The following is a 22,089-nucleotide window of genomic DNA, read 5'->3' on the forward strand; positions in this document are numbered from 1 at the left end:
TGATGATTCATTGAATATTCCTATATACAATATTATGGGTGCATCCAGGGAGAGGGACACACCCAGGCCATTGGAAAGAGTGGAAGTTTCTCAAGTTAAATAGTGGTAATTAGGGACCCGCCGATTATGCTCATTATTTTACCTATTATGCTATGCTGCACTGCTCAAAAATTTACCTATTATGCTTAAATTAATGCTCAATATTTACCTATTATGCTCAAATTATGCTCAATATTTTTACCTCAGTTCCCATGTTTTTCTAATAACTTTGTATTTTATGGAAAAGCAGTAAGTGGTTGAAGCACAGACTGTAAATCCTCGCTTATCAAAATGCATGTCACAGAAAAGATCGATATACTCTAATAGAACAGTCAGCTACCTGATAATTTTATTAGAGTTACCGACTGTTCTATTAGAGTATATCGATCTTTTTGTCGGATATGTATTTTGATAAGCAAGAATTTATAGCATTGCACAAGTTTTCTGCCTATTATGCTAGCATTATGCTCAATGCATTCAGGCACCTATTATGCTCATAATTATGCTAGCATAATCGGCGGGTCCCTAGTGGTAATGTCATATCCTCAATTTTGCAATCAGCTATTTATATCATTATTTCATCTGAATCTGAGTGATCTTAACAGAGTGTAGTTATACATCACATCAAAACCAATATTGATTTCAGAGGTCTTGCTGAGCAGTAAATAAATCACAGTAACTGTACTATTAGATACTGACTGCTCTATTAGAGTATCTAGATTGTTTCTGCCCATTTTCAAGTACCAGTTTTCTATGCATGGGGATATATTATAATACTGAGCATGCACGGAGAAGTTGCATTTAGAAGGGGCATGGGGACATCTCCCCACAATCCTCTCTACCTTAGCTAGGTAACTATAAAAAGAATTTCATTAGGAGAGGGGGCATGTGCATTTACCCCAATTGTACCATGTCAAATCCACCATCAGATACTCAACTATATGTGCCATTTGTACATATCATACAGCTAACTAAAGTGCAGTTGATAGCATGTATATAATGCATATGCATGCATTCACAATAAGCAAAATTATGTACATATACTAAACAGAATCTGTAGCAGTAAAACTATGAAGAGTACTACATGTGTACGTTATTATCATTTGGTACTCTTGCTACTATGTATGTTTCAGTGCTTATTGAATATCTTTTTAATGGCCTCCCTCACAGTTTGGAAACGTATCACATACATCAGATGAGTGAAGTTGATTATTGAGTACAACAAGATAGCAATAGTAATCAAAACAAGTACAGTATTCAAAGAGTTTACAGCTTCCATTTTATATTCCTCACACTCCTCTCTGGCACCTCCAAGTGAACAGGTTATAAATTTGTCAGTGTTAGCAACTAACTCATCTTTAGTCATCAAGTGCACCATATGTGCACTGAAATATGACAACATTACTAATACATAATAGCAGAACAAGAGACTCAGTTTAATTTCAGCATCAGACCAGTCTGAGGTCACACAGAATATTTTAGCAACAGTGATATTGTTTGACCTTGAGTGATGCTTCTAAGTAAAAGAAATGATAAAAAATTATATAACTAATGCAAATAAGCCCATGCAGCATCAATTTTTTCATACATGCAGTACATTTAAAAACATTAGTTAAAAATAAAACTATAGTACAGTTTTAATTGGGATGTATTGAGGACCTGAGGGTATATAGACTATACATCAAGTGCATATAGAAATTTGTTTGCATTGTACTTGTCCGACTATAATCAAATTACTAAGATAGCTAAACCTAAAGCTAATTATGGACAATGTTCAGTAGATTGTTCTGCAACTCTAGATTAAAATATAAGTAGCTACTTTAACAGAACAGAACAGTAATGAAGGTTGCACAATATGTTCTTATTAAACGGTCAAAATTCTACTAATGTACACTGTAGAGGAATTTACAATGGCCTATAATATTAAAAGGTGGATTGATTATTTTGCTACATGCATATATATGTGGAATTATAGCTTATAAAATGACACATTTTACACAAACAAGCTAATGCAAATATGCACTCTGTGTACTATACTGATATACAGGAGCTGATCCAGAAATAAATGAAAGGGGTTGGCTGGCTTAATTAGTTTCATGCTTTTGCTAGTTTTTATACGAGCACTGCCATATAGCTAATGAAGTAGGAATTTATCAAAGTGTTATGTTTGTGATAATAGATTCAGTATGCGAAGCACACTCAGCATGCTTTTACTAGGGGGTCTGGGGACATGTCCCCCCAGGAAATTTAAAAAATTTCCCTCCTGAGATTGAATCTGGAAGTGATTGTGACTGAAAATTATTAACGTAAATTTTGCGCTGGCCACTTGTACTGAACCTAAAGAAACGCTGGTGACATGTTAGTAGCTATTATAACTAAATCTCAATTTTTGAATTGTATCCTTACCTGGTCAAGACTTGGGAACAGATTGGTTTACCTGCTGATAAAGATAGTGAAATTTATCCTAATGGATCCGGAAATAACTGGAATTTGGATTCTGAATCTCGAAGTACTGCCAATAATTTAAAGCATATTTTACAAGCTTTGAGCATGTGGTTGCATTTTTGCTGTCAAAAGAATTATTGGAGCCAATTAAGCCAATTGCAGAAGGATGACTACAAGAAAGTATAGCTATTTTGGTTTTACAAAATTGATGAGGTCAAGGAGCATTACAAGCAACTTTGTGAAAATGCAAGTGCTGAGTATAATCAAATTTATCGTAAAGCTTTAAATCTGTGCAGAGATATTGACAGCAATGAAAGCATGCCCCGTGTTATAAGAGGTTGTCAAACTAGACCAAACCCTACAGTAAGTTCACCAACTGATTACTAGAGAGTCACAATTACTATTCCATTGTTAAACTCAATCATCACCTTTTCTTGTCTCAGGCAAATCCGTTCATGGTTATGCACCACTATGAATGATGAAAGACTGAGTAACCTCGGAGTGTTGGTATTGCAGGATTTAGTTTCCCACTGAATGTTCAACAAATAATACAAAGAGTTTGTGACTAAACATAACAGAAAAATGTGTATGACAAGTGTTTTATATGATTAGTATTAGCAAGAGTTAATAATACAGGGTATTATTAACTCTTTGTATTAGTATGAGTACTTAAGCTATTAATGTTTTGATTTGCATGTGCAAGTAAAGTAGTTCAATTCATGGTGGGTGGCTAGCCATCCCATCCACCCCCCCTGTATCAGCCCATGATATATCTGTAACCAAGGTATAACATGATCAGCGAATATCAGATTTTAAGTTATCTGACAGGAAAGTACATCATACTAAAGCTCATATATTTGTGTGCATCTGTGAGTGTGAGTTTATGCAGTTCTATGTATATGTATATGTATATGTATAATGTTTGTTTTGAAGACTGTGTAGTACAGTAGTTTACCATTTGATAAAGGAACAAAGGTATGCACAGGAAGTGATACTGAAACTTCAAATCAAGGTCATCATGAATCATGGTTCAATTGTATGACTACAGTAAACAGGCTTTGTTTAAACTGCATGCATTTTATAATACTTACTTTCTGAAGAATCCACAATGAAGAAAATATAAACACAAGACCAATACAAAATAGAGCAATATTTGGTAATAGTCCTCCATAAAATGCAACAGAATTTGATTGAGGGAGACAGATTGATCCACTATCTTGTTGCTTTGTTACGCTCACAGCAATTATTGGAGACAATAATCCATACAGCACTACAATCACTACTTCAGTAATGTGGATTTTCTTTCTACGTGATGATGAGTCCATCCATACCTTTATTGTGAATGGAAAAGCCAAACCAAGGAACAAATGAAGGAGATGAAAACACCAAAATCCCACAAAACAGGAGTACAAAAGTTGCAACATGAATCCTACAAAGAATTTTAATTAAAATTGATGCATACAAATGCTGGACAATTTCATACACCTGTCACTTTGTAATACATGTAGCAGTATATTTGACATGGAAACAAATCAGGTGGCATATCAGAAAGTCAGTATCTATCTGTGCGGGTGCAAATCTGACAGAAGATATATGGTTAGTTACCTATGGAATTCAGTTAATCTGACTCTTTTTTGACTTGTGTTCTAAAATTTAAACAGATACTCTATACAAGCTGCATGTGCATGGTTCACTAATCACTATTTACAATTCTGCCCAACAAAGACCAATAAAATATGTATAAATACCTTAGTACCACTTCCAGTAGAGGAACTCCGAAATGTTTGTGATGCTAAAGTGTTCATTGTCTTGAAGTGTTTAGTCTTATGTAATAGTTGTAACATATGGACATAACCACATGAGTGCCTGATACTGTATATACGCAAGCACAAGTGCTGCAGGCAAGAGTGTGAGTGTGCAATATATATCAGGCAAATCATGTTACAACTAATATATTCCACTTGAGTGACTCACAAGCGTGGTAGCTGCAGGTAAGCTTCATGAGTGTATTTATATTGGGCCTGAGAATTATGATTGTATGTAAGGGTGATGACAAGGTATTACTGAGGCAAATGTAGCTAAGTGTATTGCGAAAGCTTTGATCGTGGTTGCAGCACAGAAAGCCGATATGTGAGCTCATAACAGGCCTGTAACCAGAGGGGGGGCGGTTCGAGTGGTTCGGACGAACCCCCTTCCAGGATTACCAATTAAAAAAAATGTTTAACTCCTGGCGTATATAAGGCATGGGCGCCTGAAAGGTAGAGAGGGGCTATATGCCCTCTCTATTGAATGGAACTGAAGGCTGCTCTGAGGTGTCAACTAAAGTCGAGCCAAGCCCCACCTCTCAGGGGCGGATCTAGGATTTATAAAAGGGGGGGCTAACTTAAGGTACTAATCTCTTGGGTAGAGGTGTGTGAAGTACACTTCACAGCATGTGAAGCATGCTGGAACTAGGGGGGTCTGGGGGCATGCCCTCCCAGGAAACTTTTGAAAAATAGATGCTAAAATACTGCAATTTGGAGACATTTCCACATAAAATTCATAATATTTTCTGCCTGTAGATATTTTATATACTGCCTTTAGATTATAGGTATGGCTCTCTGAAGCATTTTGCTAATGGAAAAGTTTGGGTAGGTACAGACAACCAAGTACATGATGCACCCCTCTCACAATTGCACAACACTGAATATATAGGTACATGTTAGAATAATAATGTTGAAAGTGGAAAATTTTGAAATTTGAACAATACAAGATTGAATCTGAGAGCATTTTCAATGGAAATTGTGTACCTGAATTAAGTATTGCCATACATATTCAATGGCGGATCCAGGATGGGGCATTTGGGGCAAATGCCCCCCCCCCCCTCACCTCACCTTGTGGAGTAGCCATAGCTAGGCTACTTCTTTTTGGTTAAAATAGCTACTAAACTTACACCAGGCCTTATAACTCATGAAAATATGCACATTTTAATAGCATTTATTATTACAAATTCACCTAAAACCAAAGCAAATCAGTCTAACTATAAAATTGTCACCTAGTACCTTCGTGTGTACTAAGCGCCTCTAAAATAATTATCGTGTTGCAAGACATTAATAGCCTTTAAAGACTTCACAACCATCTGCAAAGGCAAAATGGCTAAATCAGTAGTGAGACACTACAAAAAGGTGATCATTTGCTGTTTCAAAAATACAGCAACTAATAAGAGAATCCAACCAAAAAAAAAAAAAGACACGCCAAAGTTGTATGACTTGTTTAACTCTCATCACCTTCTACCCCATTTTCACAAAGATAAGCTGTGGTACCATGGTGAAAAGTGCGTGGATAACAGTACCAGGAAAGGTTTGTCTCGTTTAACACTGACGGTTTTCTCGTTCGCGTACATTCGCAGATATATACTGACCCACTTTGTGGCAAAACTTGGAAAACTGACTTAGAAGCGATGGCTTCGTTGGACAACAACCCCTCTAAACGAAAGAGACCAGATGACTCTCCTGAAGATTTAAGTAAGAGCGTAGATGTTTGTCGCCACTGCAATAAGAAATGTACTAAGAGAAGTGAGGCTGTACAATGTGATTTGTGTTACTCGTGGCTGCACGCATCTTGTGAAGGCTTGAATAAAGATCAGTATAAGCTTCTCACCCAGTTAACATCCACTGTTGACAATGTCATGTATTATTGCAAGTTTAATAAATGTGAAACCCGCTCAAGGCAGCTTATGTTTAACTCCATTCACAAAGCCCTTTTCCCATCCGAAAACTCTGAAGCTAACAAAACTGAACCACTTGTATTAGAACACACAGCCATTAGAAAAGAAATATCAGATCTTTCTATGAAAGTGAATGCCCTGTGTTCTATGAATGAAAACCTACAACAAGTAATCAAGTCTACAGCATCATCTATTGCTCAAAGTTCAGCACCTGTTACCCAATCTACTTCAGCTGCATTGAGTGTTATTGATGAGATCTCTGATCGAAATCGTCGTAAGAACAACTTAATAATGTATAATTATCCAGAAGGGGCTGATTTATCAGCTGATAAAGAATCTTTTACTTCTCTTTGCCTATCACTTTTTAACCTCAATGTGGAAGTTGATAAAGTTCTCCGCCTTGGTAGGAGACTTGAGGGAAAGCACAGGCCATTGCTTATCAGATTGAACTCAGAAGGTGATAAACACGCTATTCTCTCTCATGCCCCCCACCTTAGATTTAATGATCAATATAAGAGGGTGTTCATTTCCCATGATATGACCCAATCCGAGCGTGTCAAACACAAGGCATTGGTCCAAGAATTACAGTCTAGAAGAGCTAAAGGTGAGAGAAATCTAATGATTTGAAATGGCAATATCATTGTTAGGTATTCCTGTGTGGAAAGTAAGGAGTCTGATTATAATAATCCTACTCTGGCTTCAGCTTCAAATTATTCCTGATGATCTTACTGTTAATTCTTCTATTCCTAACCACAATAAAACCAAAATCCTAAGTTTAAATTGTTGTAGCTTACGTAGTTCTGAGAAAAGAGCAAACTTTTTAGCATTGGTGGATGAAAATAATCCTGACATTATTTGTGGCTGTGAATCACATCTTGGTGGTCAATACTATACTGCTGAAGTTTTCCCTAGTAATTTCACTGTTTTTAGAAAAGATAGAGTAGAGGGAGGTGGAGGAGTATTCTTGTGTATTAAAGAATGTTTAAATGTAACTGAACAGCCTGAACTTGATGTAAGTGCAGAAATTGTCTGGGCAAAAATAACTCTAGCTAAAAGGAACCCTATATACATTTGCTCATTTTATCGGCCCCCAGCTCCCTTTATTGAGCCTATATTATACTTACAGACATCACTAAACAGTCTTATAAATCAAACAAATGAACTTCCGAATATTATACTCACTGGTGATTTTAATTTTCCCAGCATTAACTGGTGTGATGGTAGTGGCCAACTTAGTTTGTATCCTACTTATGGCAGTGAATTGAATAACTTATTTCTGGACGTAGTCAATGATGTTGGTTTAGAACAATTTGTTACATCCCCCACTAGACGGGAAAGTATACTTGACTTTGTCTTCTCTACTTACTCTAATATCTCAGACCTAAGTATTATCCCTGGGATGTCTGATCATGAAGCTGTTGTCTTCTGTGTTGACATGGAAAGTAAAACCACTAATAATAAAATAGAGCACAAAGCAGCCTTATATCATAAAGCCAACCTTGAAAGCATCAAAGGTGATTTGTCCAGCTTTCAAACATCATTTTTAGAAAGTGATCCTTACTCTAGATCTGTTGAACAAAATTGGTGTGACCTCAAGAATGCAATTACAGTAACTGTCTATAAAAATGTCCCACACAAAACTATACGTTCCCGTACCAGCTTGCCTTGGATAAATAAAGAAATTAAGAGGAACATGAGAAAGCGTAAAAGATTATATAACAGAGCGAGAAAGAGAAATTTTAGTGAAGACTGGAATGCTTATCGAAAGATGAAAAACTCTATAAACAGTATGTTGAAAACAGCACATAATAATTATTTTAGCAAATTATTTGACGGCTCATTTAGTGGAAACCGCAGACAATTTTGGAAATATATTAGAGCCAAACGAAAAGATAATCATAACATTTCCACATTGGTTACAAATGGACTACCTATCTCTGATTCAAAAGAAAAGGCCAATGTGTTAAACAAGCACTTTGAGTCAGTCTTCACCAAGGAAAATCTGTCTAATGTTCCCGTTATGAACCAAAGTAATAACTTACTACCTGGAATGCCAGACACAACTTTTTCGGTTACTGGAATACAACATCAACTATCTATACTAGATACCAACAAGGCTAGTGGCCCAGACAATATCTCTCCATTTATATTAAAGCACTGTTCCAATGAAATATCACCTATATTACAAGTCATTTGTATGCAATCCATGGATACAGGTGTGCTACCATCTGACTGGTTAAAGGCTAATGTATGCCCTGTTTTCAAAAAAGGAAACCGAACTCATGCTTCCAACTATCGTCCAATATCCTTAACATCTATATGCTGCAAAACCATGGAGCACATTATTTATCAGTCTATTATACAACATCTGAACTCCTTCAATGTACTCATTGAAAACCAACACGGATTCAGGTCTCAGCACTCCTGTGTCACTCAACTTACTTCCCTGTTAGAAGATTTATCATATTCCATGGATCATCACCAACAAACAGATGTTATTCTTCTCGATTTTGCGAAAGCATTTGACAGTGTCCCACACCAGAGACTTCTTGGAAAACTCAGACATTATGGCATTACTAATAACATCTGTCACTGGATCAGTACCTGGCTTACCCAAAGATCTCAACAAGTAGTATTAGATGGTGCCTCATCTGAATCGGTGTCCGTTCAGTATGGAGTACCTCAAGGAACTGTCCTTGGTCCCTTGATGTTTCTCATATACATTAATGACATCACAGAGAGCATAAGTTCACCATTACAACTATTCGCTGATGATTGCATACTTTACAGAACTATTACTACTGAAGAAGATGCTATCCAACTACAAAATGATCTCGACCAACTATCTGCCTGGGCAATAAAGTGGCAACTACGTTTTAATGTAACAAAATGTACTATTATGCGCTTTACCAGATCTTCATCACCTATTCATTCAATTATAAACTGAATGATTACAATTTAACAACATCTAGTGAATATTCCTACCTTGGAATTCTATTAGATAATAAACTATCTTGGTCATCTCACATAAAAACACAGCTGCTAAAGCCACCAAAACTTTAAACTTTCTCAAAAGAAACCTTAGTAGTTGCTCGCCAGAAGTAAAAGCATCAGCTTACCTCACCATGATTCGTCCTGCAATGGAGTATGCCGCGGTTGTATGGGACCCATACTATTAAACTAATATCCAACAGTTAGAGAAAGTGCAGCGTAGAGCTGCAAGATGGGTTTTAAATGATTTTAGTAGATACAGTTCAATCACAATTATGTTAAAACAGCTTTCTTGGCCAAGTCTCCAAGTACGTCGTAAGATATGTAGGTTACAAACACTATTTAAAATCATCCACAATGAGTACCCTTTATCTATCCCATCCTACTATTTAGAAATGGAAAGAGCCACTAGACAATATCATCCTAGACGTTACATTCTTCCTACTTCATCCACCAACATATTCCAGCATATTTTTTATTTCAGATCAATTCATGATTGGAATGCTTTACCACCCAGATTAATTGATCATGATAACATTGACCAACTTACTAATGAAATCCAGCAAATTTATAAGTCCTAACTTCTGTACGCATGTAATCATTGTAACTATGTTTGTAATTGCTAAATTTTTCCTGAGCTAATCAGCACTGAGTGCTGCCTGCTCAGTAATAATAAATAAATAAAAATAAAACCACTTACAACTTAGCCTGTTTGTGCCCCTCCCTTTGCCAGCTGCTGGATCCGCCCCTGATATTAACTACACAAGTAGATGAATGAAGCCCTTTAAACAGACCAATGCACTTCATTGTATGTATAGGTGCAAGCAGATTTGGAAAAATTCCATAACAGAACCAACTACATGTTTCCAGTGAATGTTCTATTAGAGTAGTTAGCGGTGACTGCTCTATTAGAGTATCTCGATCTTGTACACCTCCAATGCTGATCCGGGTCCTTGTTGCATAAACTTTAACATAAATCCACTGATAATACCTTGGAAAGATGTTTATAAGGTGGTTTTATGAGTATTTGTATTATTAGTGATCATATAATTATGCTAAGACAAAATTTCATTATAATACTCAGCATATTGATCAAGTAAAGCCTAAAAATGAAGGGGGGGCTTCAGCCCCCAAAGCCTCCCCCCCCCTGGATCCGCCCCTGCCTCTACACAGCTAAGATCTGGGTGGGGGCCAAAATGATTGTTATACTCTAATAGAACATTCACTAAAATACTCTAATACAATAGTTACTCAAATGCTGTAACAAAACAGTCACTCAAATACTCTAATCATTCATGGTTAAAGCTTTCAAACAATTAAGACCAAGCTGAACCTCTTCTATAGTGTGCTTACCTGAATACTGTGCTATGCCTATTTTTCAGATATGTAGTCATGGCTAAATTCATCAGATTAGATACAATTATTAGTAAAGTGTAGACAACCCAAATTATTAATTTGTGGCTGCTTAATGAATTGTACTGATGTAGCTGAAGAGGTCTGTGTTTTATATAGCTGATAGGCAACAAATTTATAGTAGTTACTGCTTAGTATACCTGAGAAATGCTTGTGTGCATGTAATGCTCTTGATTTTCAGTTAAATGTTTAGCTATTCTGGTCAGCTAACTATATAGCAAGGAAGTTCACATTAAAAACTATTTGCATGAGTATATTTGCAAAGTCCTAGCTCTTTCATTGATGTGCAGGGGTGTATATGGGCAGGCATGCATTGGGTTCAAGAAACCCCCCCCCCCCCCTGAAAATTCAAGTTAAAAATAATAAATAACTGTAATAATATTGATAAAGGAACAACCATACATTAAGAAATCATGAATAAATGTAATTTTGAAGTATTTTTTAATGTTTAAAATGTGTCAGTGGTGGAGGCTATACCGCAAGACCCCTGCACTTATTGTTGTTATTGTTATTAAAGCTTTACAGTACTTACGAATCACCACCAAGCATGGGAACTACTTTGGAAAAACTCCTTGTGCATTTAGCTATGTATATATTTGCATGTGCACTGTAAACCTACTTAGTCTCTGTCCTAAGAAACCACAACATTGTACAGTGCAGCCAAGAAGTCACATGTGACCTAGATAACTCATGTCACTTAAGTGTGACACAAAGGAATAATAGCTATTCATTGAGTAGAGGAGTACTGAGCAAAACACTGATAAGTAGATACTAAATGGATAATTTCATGTGTTGGTTATTTCAATGTATAGAAGAAATGTATCTAGTTAAAGCTACTAAAATTAACCCAAGCATGTGCAGTTGCTGCACATACTAAAGTTGAGATTATTTTTAAATAATAAAGTATGTCAGATTTGAAGGGATTATTCAGAATTATACACTTACAACTACTCTTTGGAGTCAATAGTGTGTACTATCAATTTTAGGCCAGTTAGGAGAAGTCAAATGTGACTGGATCTACGAAAACCGTTCTTATCGCCCAAGACAGGAAGTTTGATTTTTTCACACAAACACAAAGCTTAATGAATGCACTATCAAGTTTCACTGCCACAGTCGACCAGAGTAAAGTGGTCTGCTTTTGCTGGCTGCTTTTCTAGAGCACAGTGGCGAGCCGTACGAGTGGTCTGGTGTCTTGATGGAGCCCTGGCCGACCAGGAGATGGCTGTGTGTGGCTGTACAGCTCTGTGGTGTTGGACAATGACCTGTGCTGTAAATTTCCTTTCGTTTTAGCCAGTTCTGAGCCCTGAATGGCCTATAACTTGGCCTAATTCATCCTAGCACGTCTCTTTTCAATTTTTGAACACCATCTTGCCCGCCTTCCAGGGCCCCCGCCTCCCACCCCTTCTGGAGCTCGCCTGATACAGACAACCTCGGTTTAAAAACTATCTAAAATGGCGGGAAACTTAGCTGTTGACTACTTCTTCAGTGGATGATCAGGAAGGTAAGAAATTGTTGTGAAATGTGTGAAAATTTGGTATGCGTAGCTACCACCATTGGCCAGCTACAACACACAGAATATTTAAAACCGACGTTTCTCGATACTTTTAAATGGGCGATAAGACCGGTTTTCCCAGAGACAGTCACAAATATTAAAGTGTTGTCAGTGGCTGAGGGTTGTGCCCCCAGACCCCCTGCCATAAACACCTACCATGTCAAAGATGAATCCCCCTTTGACAAATCCTGGTTACGGGCCTGCATAACAATGTTTTATATGCACCAAAGTACTTACCCTATACTAACCATGAATAAGCTAAAGTTATGCATATGTTCACAATGCTAAAATGGCAACACCCCAAAAACCAATCCTACAATCGAAAGTTCCTGGTGTGTGTTAAATCATAATGGTTGATGTAGAAATAATGTTCTGAGAGCTATTTTCCCATGCTATTGAAGCCACAATTGATCATCAAATGCTAGAGTATAAACCAAATGTGGTGAGTACTCCGTAGTTCTGTTACTATCAGGTAAGTGTGCCACTGTGCCCTGAGTGATATATAGCTATCGCTTATACCACGAATGCATTGGGATTTTGCTGATATCTACAGTCTTACCTCTCAGGCATGCGGCACTCAGGTTTTGGGTGTGCATATCAGCAAAATCCCTCGCAGCCATGGTATAATATTACCAGTGTTGGGCAAGTTACTTTTTAAAAGTGGCTAGTTACGTATTACATATTACTTGCAACTGAACTATTTAGTTACAGTTACATATTACCCATAAAATAAAGTCATTATATATTGTATTACTTTGTGTCCACAGCCTTAAGCTGTCACGTGTGAAACTACCGCCTTATCACATGACATGATTGCGTTGTTGGACAATGTGCAAATCTTGTTTATAAATAAGAAGCTGGTGAATAAGTTTCATTCAGTAGGCTTCATTACTTCATAGTGGCTAGGCGTTACTCAGTAGATTACTAACGAGATTAGTAACTTAGTTACTTGTAGTAATAATATTATGTAATATTAGATTCGTTACAGTAACTATATTACTTAGGTAATGCGTTACATTTGTAGTAAAGTAACTTGAGTTATATTACCTGTTTTTATAGCGTATTTTGTTATATTACTTAGTTACCACAAAATAAATAATATTACGTAATGCGTTACATAAGTAACACGTTATTCCCAACACTGAATATTATGTACGCTTTATATATATATAAATATTGCATGATATAATGCAGTGTTTAATATGTAATATTGTCACACACACACATACAGTGTACCTTGAATCTCACAAAAGTAGGCATGTTTACTAATGCTGTTTAGATAGTTGCGATCTGAGCACATCAATGAATGTCCAAAAATAAATAGCATGAATGGTAGCATTACAAAACCCACTGCAATAAAGTATGTACACGTAAACACTTTACATATGCATATTGCTTATTAGTAAAGTTGATATATAAAGTTTAATAACAGTTGTCCCTAATATACTGTAAATTTGTGTGGCCTTCAATAAAGCTGGGTCAAAAATGTTCTGAAATTGAAACCAAAGTTGGCAACCAATAAAAGGCTGTAATGATGACAATGCCATTGAGTTGTAATAATAACATTCCTACACTGTTATTGTCTACAGAACCACTGGAACTTGCTTCGCTCACATGGCAGTCACATGCGGATTTTAAATAGAATAAATTCATTTGTGCGTATATATATCTAATCCAAAACAGCTAAGCTGTAAAAAAAGGGTGCGGCCCTCAGAAAGGCTATGGTGAAAAAAGATGTGAAATCCAAGGTGGCGGCCAAGAAATGGCTGTGATGGTAGGTTAATGGTAAAAATTTTAATAACGACAATTCAGGTAAATTTTGTGAAGTGGCACAAAAATTCACCTGAATTGTCGTTATTAAAATTTTTACCATTAACCTACCATCACAGCCATTTCTTGGCCGCCACCTTGGATTTCACATCTTTTTTCACCATAGCCTTTCTGAGGGCCGCACCCTTTTTTTACAGCTTAGCTGTTTTGGATTAGGTTTCATTTCTTTTTGTATTTGTATACCCCAAAGCCGGCCTATGGCCAGCTTTGGGACTTTTTTAACCTATGTTTTTTTCTTTACTACAGGAAGAAGAAAAGATGAAGTAGATGTACTTTAAATATTTTATCAGTAAATCTACAAATTATATATATAATACATATGTGACCGGATTTGCGAAAAGGGGTCTTCCACACACATCCAATTTGCCAACTTTGACAATTGATAACTTCAGATTGGAAAGAGCTATTGCCTTGAAATTTGGGCAGTGGTGAGCACCACTATAGCTGAATATATGGTGAAATTTTCAGGTTAATATGTTACTTGAACACTGAGTTATGGTCTCCAACGTTTACGGAATTGGATGTGTGTGGAAGACCCCTTTTCGCAAATCCGGTCACATATATTGATTACAGAAATCTCCATGGTGGTTTCTTTGTAACTGAAGACTCTACAAGGTGACTTCTTCTAATTGCTCTCTCTACAGGGTGAATTGTTTGTAGCTGAACGATCTACAAGGTAACTTCTTCTAGCTGATCTCTCTACAGAGTGATGTGTTTGTAGATGAATTCTGTACAGGTGATTTGTTTGCAGCTGAGCTCTTTACAGAATGGTTTCTTTGTAGCTGAACTCTCTAAAAGGTAACTTCTTCTAACTGATCTTTCTACAGGGCAATTTGTTTCTGGCAGAATTTTCTACAGGGTGATTTCTTTGCAGCTGAACTCTCTACATGGTGGTTTCTTTGTAGCTGAACTCTCTACAAGGTAATTCTTCTAGCTGATCTCTCTACAGGGAGATTTGTTTGTAGCTGAACTATCTACTAGGTAACTTCTTATAGCTGATCTCTCTACAGGGTGATTTGTTCGTAGCTGAATTCTTTACAGGTGATTTGTTTGCAGCTGAGCTCTTTACAAAATGGTCTCTTTGTAGCTGAACTCTCTCCAAGGTAACTTCTTCTAACTGATCTTTCTACAGGGTGGTTTGTTTGTAGCTTAACTATCTACAAGGTAATTTCTTCTAGCTGATCTCTCTACAGGGTGATTTGTTTGTAGCTGAATTCTGTACAGGTGATTTATTTGCAGCTGAGCTCTTTACAGAATGGTTTCTTTGTAGCTGAACTCTCTACAGGGTGATTTGTTTGTAGCTGAAATCCCTACAAGGTAACTTCTTCTAGCTGATCTTTCTACAGGGCGATTTGTTTGTAGCTGAGTTCTCTACAGGGTGTTTGTTTGCAGCTGAATTCTCTACATGGTGGTTTCTTTATAGCTGAACTCTCTACAAGGTGACTTCTTCTAGCTGATCTCTGTACAGGGTGATTTGTTTGTAGCTGAACTCTCTACAGGTGATTTGTTTGTAGCTGAACTCTCTACAAGGTGATACTTCTAGGTGATCTCTCAACAGGATTCCTTGTTTCTAACTGAACTCTCAACAGGGTGGTCTGTTCATAGCTGAACTTTCTACTGGGTGATTTGTTTGCAGCTGAACTCTCTAAATGGTGGTTTTTTTGTAGCTGAACTCTCTACAAGGTAATTTCTTCTATCTGATCTTTTTACACTGCATATTTGTTTGTAGCTGAGTTCTCTACAGAGTGATTTGTTTGCAGCTGAACTCTCTACATGGGAGTTTCATTGTAGCTGAACTCTCTACAATGTGACTTCTTCTAGCTGAACTCTCTACAGGGTGACTTGTTTCTAGCTGAACTCTCTACAGGTGATTTGTTTGCAGCTGAACTCTCTACATGGTGGTTTCTTTGTAGCTGAACTCTCTACAAGGTAACTTCTTCTAGCTGATCTTACTACAGGGTGATTTGTTTGTAGCTGAATTCTCTACAGGGTGATTTGTTTGCAGCTGAACTCTCTACATGGTGGTTTCTTTGTAACTGAACTCTCTACAGGGTGATTTGTTTGTAGCTGAACTCTCTACAGGGTGATCTGTTCGTAGCTGAACTCCCTATAAGGTAACTTTTTCTAGCTGATCTTTCTACAGGGCGATTTGTTTGTAGTTGAGTTCTCTACAGGGTGATTTGTTTGCAGCTGAACTCTCTACATGGTAGTTTCTTTGTAGCTGAACACTCTACAATGTGACTTCTTCTAGCTGAACTCTCTACAAGGTGACTTGTTTCTAGCTGATCTCTCTACAGGGTGACTTGTTTCTAGCTGAACTCTCTACAAGTGATTTGTTTGCAGCTGAACTCTCTACATGGTGGTTTCTTTGTAACTGAACTCCCTGCAAGGTGACTTCTTCTAGCTGATCTCTCTACAGGGAGATTTGTTTGTAGCTTAACTCTCTACAGATGATTTGTTTGCAGCTGAACTCTCTACATGATGGTTTCTTTGTAGCTGAACTCTCTACAAGGGGATTTCTTCTAGCTGATCTCTCTACAGGACGATTTGTTTGTAGCTGAACTCTCTACATGATGGTTTCTTTGTAGCTGAACTCTCTACAAGGTGATTTCTTCTATAGCTGATCTTTCTACAGGGTGATTGGTTTGTAGCTGAACTCTCTACATGATGGTTTTTTTGTAACTGAACTCTCTACAAGGTAACTTCTTCTAGCTGATCTCTCTACAGGACAATTTGTTTGTAGCTGAACTCTCACATGATTGTTTCTTTGAAGCTGAACTCTCTACAAGGTGATTTCTTCTAGCTGATCTTTCTACAGGGTGATTTGTTTGTAGCAGAACTCTCTACAAGGAAACTTCTTCTAGCTGATCTCTCTACAGGGTGATTTGTTTGTAGCTGAACTCTCTACATGATGGTTTCTTTGTAGCTGAACTCTCTACACAGTAACTTCTTCTAGCTGATCTCTCTACAGGACAATTTGTTTGTAGCTGAATTCTCTACATGATGGTTTCTTTGTAGCTGAACTCTCTACAAGGTAACTTCTTCTAACTGATCTCTTTACAGGGTGAATTGTTTGTAGCTGAACAATCTACAAGGTAACTTCTTCTAACTGATCTCTCTACAGGGTGATTTGTTTGTAGCTGAACTCTCTACAAGGAAACCTCTTTTAACTGAGCTCTGTACAGGGTGAATTGTTTGTAGCTGAACTATCTACAAGGTAACTTCTTCTAGCTGATCTCTCTACAGGGTGATTTCTTTGTAGCTGAACTATCTACAAAGTAACTTCTTCTAGCTGATCTCTCTACAGGGTGATTTGTTTGTAGCTGAATACTGTATAGGTGATTTGTTTGCAGCTGAGCTCTTTACAGAATGGTTTCTTTGTAGCTGAACCCTCTACAAGGTAACTTCTTCTAGCTGATGTATCTACAGGGTCACTAGTTTGTAGCTGAATTCTCTACATGGTGGTTTCTTTGTAACTGAACTATCTACAAGGTGACATCTTCTAGCTGATCTTTCAACAGGGTGATTTGTTTGTAACTGAACTCTCTACAAGAAAACTTCTTCTAACTGATGTCTGAACAGGGTGAATTGTTTGTAGCTGAACTCTCTTCAGGGTGATTTGTTTGTAGCTGATCTCTATACAGGTTACTTATTTCTAACTGATCTCTTGAATTCTGTTCAGGGTGACTGCTCTATTAGGATGACTGCTCTATTAGGATGACTGCTCTATTAGAGTATCTCGATCTCGCACTTGCTACACCAAGTTGGATTTCGTGTTATAACTCCGTGGCTTTAAGTCTGATTCTTCTACACCATTGAAGAGCCTTTCTAAGATGATTACTCCATCTGTACAGTGAATTTCAAAGCATTATCCCAAGCGGTTTATCTGGTAGGCGTGGCAAGTATTCGTTTTTTATTAGCTAATCTCGGTTGCGTAATTGTTACACACTGTTGGTTTTGTTGTTGTATCTTCCTGGTTTTTAGCTCGATTTCTTTCAAACCACAAAAGGTTTGAGGTTCAATAGTTAACCTATTCACCCACCGATTTTCAACTTCTTCCCATACGCGGTTTACCCTGTAGGCGTGACAACATATTGGTGTTATTTTTCGTGCATAATCGCTCATAACTCTTTGCCTGTTTATGGTATTCCAGCCAAAGTTGGTACCGAGATGCGCCTTTATACCCCCCTTCTGTGTGCCAAATTTCAAGGCAATCGGATAACGCGTTCGAGTTTTATAGCAGTTTTTGTAAGTGTGCGAAAAGAGGAAGAAAAATAAGAAAAAAAAAACGAAGAAACTAAGCCAATTTTTGAAGTCGCATATCTCAGGAATGCCTGAAGCGATTTCGCTCAAATTTGGTATGTGGAGTGCTGAAGTTGGAGGGAATGTACAGAGCAAAATTCGTCTTGTTTCATCAAGGCAGCACTGAGCTACGGAGGTGCGAAAATTGCGTTTTCTTTCTTCCTGTCAATATACTCACGGGGTTGCGCGCCGGCTTCTTGGGGTTGCGCGCCGGCTTCTTGGGCCGCACGACACACTACCGTGTGTCTTGATATATGTGCGTGTGCGTATATGCGTGTGTGTGTGTGTTAATGTTGTTCCAGTATCAGCTAGTTATAATTATTACAGTTCTAGTTCCAGTTTTGGAACCTTAATATTTAAAATTACAGTTCTAGTTCTGGAACCATAACCTTTAGAATTACAGTTCTAGTTCCAGTTCTGGAACCATAACCTTAGAATCACAGTTCTAGTTCCAGTTCTGGAACCATAACCTTTAGAATTACAGTCCTAGTTTCAGTTAAGGAACCATGACATTTAAAAGTATTCTTCAATTTCTAGAACACTTACTTTAACTTAAGTATTACCAAAAGCCCATAATGAATTATGGACAGTCACTATTAAGTTATATATGCTAGTCTTGCTGGGTTTAATTGTTTCATGTATGTAGCTAATGCTGTAGTTATCAGCATTATTACACTAACAACTATAACACTAACACAGGGTGGTACTAAAAGACCTGTAGCTAAGTATCAAACACTGCACGAACCAGACATAGCAATGTGACTGAGCCAGCATTGCATTTGGCATTCTGTTCTAATATTAAACTAATCAGTTGTTTCAAGCAGTCAGTGTTTTAGCATACTGATGCATACATGGTTGTAACATACAGCTTTTATGAAGTTATATACTACAGTGTGTGCTTTTGTCAGCAGGTAAATTCTGATTTTGTAAGAGCATAAAATCGCATTGGCAAAAGCTGTATGGTTACAACCAATTCTGGTTCCAGTATACTTGACAAAATTTCTCTTTATTTATAGTTCTAGTTCCATGCAGTTTTGAGGAAAGCAAATTTATAGTTCCAGTTTTAAGGAAAGCACCATTATTGTACCGGTTCTAGTTATGGAACTGGAATATAAAGGCCTGGAACTGGAATTATTTTAGTTCCAGTACTAAGAACTGGAACAACACTAGTGTGTGTGTGTGTGTGTGTGTGTGTGTGTGTGTGTGTGTGTGTGTGTGTGTGTGTGTGTGTGTGTGTGTAGTATGTGGCAAAGTGCATTAATTTGTGTGTATTGTGTTTTGTGTGAGTAGTGGCAGTGGCACAATTGTCACTATAGCTACACTCTACTGGCTTTACACTAAGTGTGTGGTTATGATAATGCTCAGTCAACTTACAGTATGTTTCCCAAATGATAATATTGTATAAAATGAATATCCGAGGAAACTGTAGTCTAAAAAATAACATTAAAATTAATAATATTGTCACATGTACACTTACTGTATAGTCTGACTAAAGTCTGTATAATTAGGCTTGAATACATCATTATTTTTATAGCAATTCTTTATATTCTGAAATTATTGGCAAATGTTTCTGGAGTGATTTGTGAAACAGAGACCTGCATTTTCTTCTGGAACTGAAATTATCATCATAAAAACCCTTAACATATTTGAGGTACTCAATAATAACAGTGTCACATAGACCTTGGGTGACTATTTTATTAGTTAAATGACTGCTCTATTAGAGAATCTTGATCTATGTACTAATTTTATGCTAGCAATGTTTATGCATGAAAATTTCTCTGATAGCTATTGCAAGCTGGAAAAATGCATGAATTCTATTATTCTAGAGTTATTCCTGATTTCGTTTAGCTACCACCCAAATTATTCTGGCATAATGTACACTAGCCTATGTACAATGTTGAATCACTACTAATAAAATAATTGACAATCTGTCATAGTTATTGTAATAATTATTATTGATGTGCTTTGCTTTACATGCATGGTATGGCTGGTTAGTAGTACCCTGACATCTTTATTTAATAGATGAACATAACATAGTAAAACTTACAATTTATGTAAATTGTAGTAACAGACAATGATAGTAATGATCCCCACAATCAATCCAAGGACTCCAAATGTAGCTGCTACAAAGCGGAAATAATATATAGAAGTGTCTTCAGTTGACAAGAAATATTCACCGCATACTGGTAAGCATATAGAGTCACAAAAATGGTCAAAACCAGTAGGGCAGGTAAGTAGTGGTGCTTTTGAGTATGCTGTATCGACATCTTCACCATAACTCATACAATCTGGGACAGATCTGTTACAAATACTTTCTACTGTTCTCCACTCAGAAGCACATTTGTTATCTTGAACTTCTTCACACTCTTCAGTCAGATCTACTGAAGAACTATTACCATTACACAATAGAAGTGTTGCATTGCAGAAAAATGATAAAACATCATCTGTGTCACACTGAGAAGCAGCACTGTTTAACCCTAAGTGATAAATTGAGTGTAGACCTAATATGGCTGTAGAATTCAATTCGCAATCTTGATATTCAGAATAGTTAATTTTACAATGGTCCATCAACCAAGTAGAATCAGGCATTGGACAAGTAGCCTAATGCATGTATACATGAATACACCAAGTAAGGCAAATAAAACACATGGTAACTAAATATAATACCATGCACATTATAATATGCACTTACAATGCAGCCGCTCTCAATTTCTAGATTATAAAAGACAGTGCTTTTAGTGGCATATGTTTCTGCACTAGGTGGATCTGTGTTATACCAGACAATCGGAGCAAGAAATAACAATATCATTACACAAATGATAACAATCAAAGTTGCAATTAATCTACACTTTACAGCGGTAGTGATATTCTGTGTCGTAAAAACTTCAGCTGCAATGTTTCTTACTGAACTTCTTAAGGAATTATGCAATGTTTCATTACTTATGTGAGCATCCATCTTATCATCTAGCAGTGTTGGGTTTTTTGGCACTTGCAAATGGTTTCCATGTAAGTCACTTCCCTCAGCACAAAATGATGTGGTACTATCTGTGCTATTTTTGACAGCACCAGCCTCTTCATCTGTGTCTTCCACTGTTATGGTAACCAACTTAGCAGTACTTGTTGTATTGTTACTTATCTCACTCATAGTAATTATGTTATACCCTAAATATGAATTTGTAATAAAAACATACATAACTATGTAGTACATACGTATGTAGATACTACTTGACTTAATTACCTCAATGATAGTAAATCCTTTATACTGTTTTTATATGTAAATGGGTCTGGGAAAACCAGTCTTATTGCCCATGACAGCAAATTTGATTTATCACCAAGAACACAGAGCTGCTGCTATACATGAATAAACTATCAAATGTCATTTCAAAATCAGCTAGACTTGAGTGGCCTGCTTTACTGGCTGCTTTTCCCAAGCACAGTGGCAATCCATACAAACAGTCTGATGCCCTAATGGAGCTCTGGCCAGCCTGGGGAGGGCTGTATGTGACTTTATATAGTGCTGTGGTGTTGAATAAAAACCTGTGCTGTTAATGTCTTTTTATTTTAGCCAGTTTTGAGACCTGAATGGCCCATGGCCTATTTCATCCCTATGCCTTCCTTTTAAAGATTTTTAATAGCCTCTGACCCTCCTCCGGGTACCCATCTCCACCCCTTTTGGAGAATGCCTGATACAGTCAACCTTGATTTACAAACTATCTAAAATGGTGGGAAATTTACTGTAGCTGTTAGCTATGTGTACAGCGGATGCTCTGGAAGGTAAGGAATTGGTGTGAAATTATGGTACACATAGCTT

At 37.1% G+C, this 22,089-nt stretch overlaps 1 protein-coding gene across 1 annotated transcript; it reads right to left on the reverse strand.

Annotated features, from left to right (window-relative positions):
* Nucleotides 1-955: 955 nt before the first annotated feature.
* Nucleotides 956-21,087, reverse strand: LOC136261146 (uncharacterized). The gene is made up of 7 exons (XM_066055118.1): nt 20,971-21,087; nt 20,456-20,879; nt 20,326-20,401; nt 19,653-19,708; nt 13,383-13,496; nt 3,576-3,913; nt 956-1,555 (listed from the first exon to the last, which is right to left on the reverse strand). Exons 1-7 carry the CDS (start codon nt 21,085-21,087, stop codon nt 1,169-1,171), a joined length of 1,512 nt encoding a protein of 503 aa, XP_065911190.1. The 3' UTR covers nt 956-1,168.
* Nucleotides 21,088-22,089: the final 1,002 nt, after the last annotated feature.

Source organism: Dysidea avara, chromosome 7, assembly GCF_963678975.1.
Source record: "Dysidea avara chromosome 7, odDysAvar1.4, whole genome shotgun sequence".
Taxonomy (NCBI): domain Eukaryota; kingdom Metazoa; phylum Porifera; class Demospongiae; order Dictyoceratida; family Dysideidae; genus Dysidea; species Dysidea avara.

What these genes read in the sequence shown, in the direction of transcription:
- LOC136261146 (XM_066055118.1), bottom strand. Translation starts at nt 21,087, where the DNA reads ATGATATTGTTATTTCTTGCTCCGATTGTCTGGTATAACACAGATCCA. An exon ending in TATATGCTTACCAGTATGCG is followed by an intron (nt 20,402 to 20,455) that starts GTGAATATTTCT and finishes TCCGCTTTGTAG; the next exon opens with CAGCTACATTTGGAGTCCTT. An exon ending in CATTGTGGATTCTTCAGAAA is followed by an intron (nt 1,556 to 3,575) that starts GTAAGTATTATA and finishes TCTTTTACTTAG; the next exon opens with AAGCATCACTCAAGGTCAAA.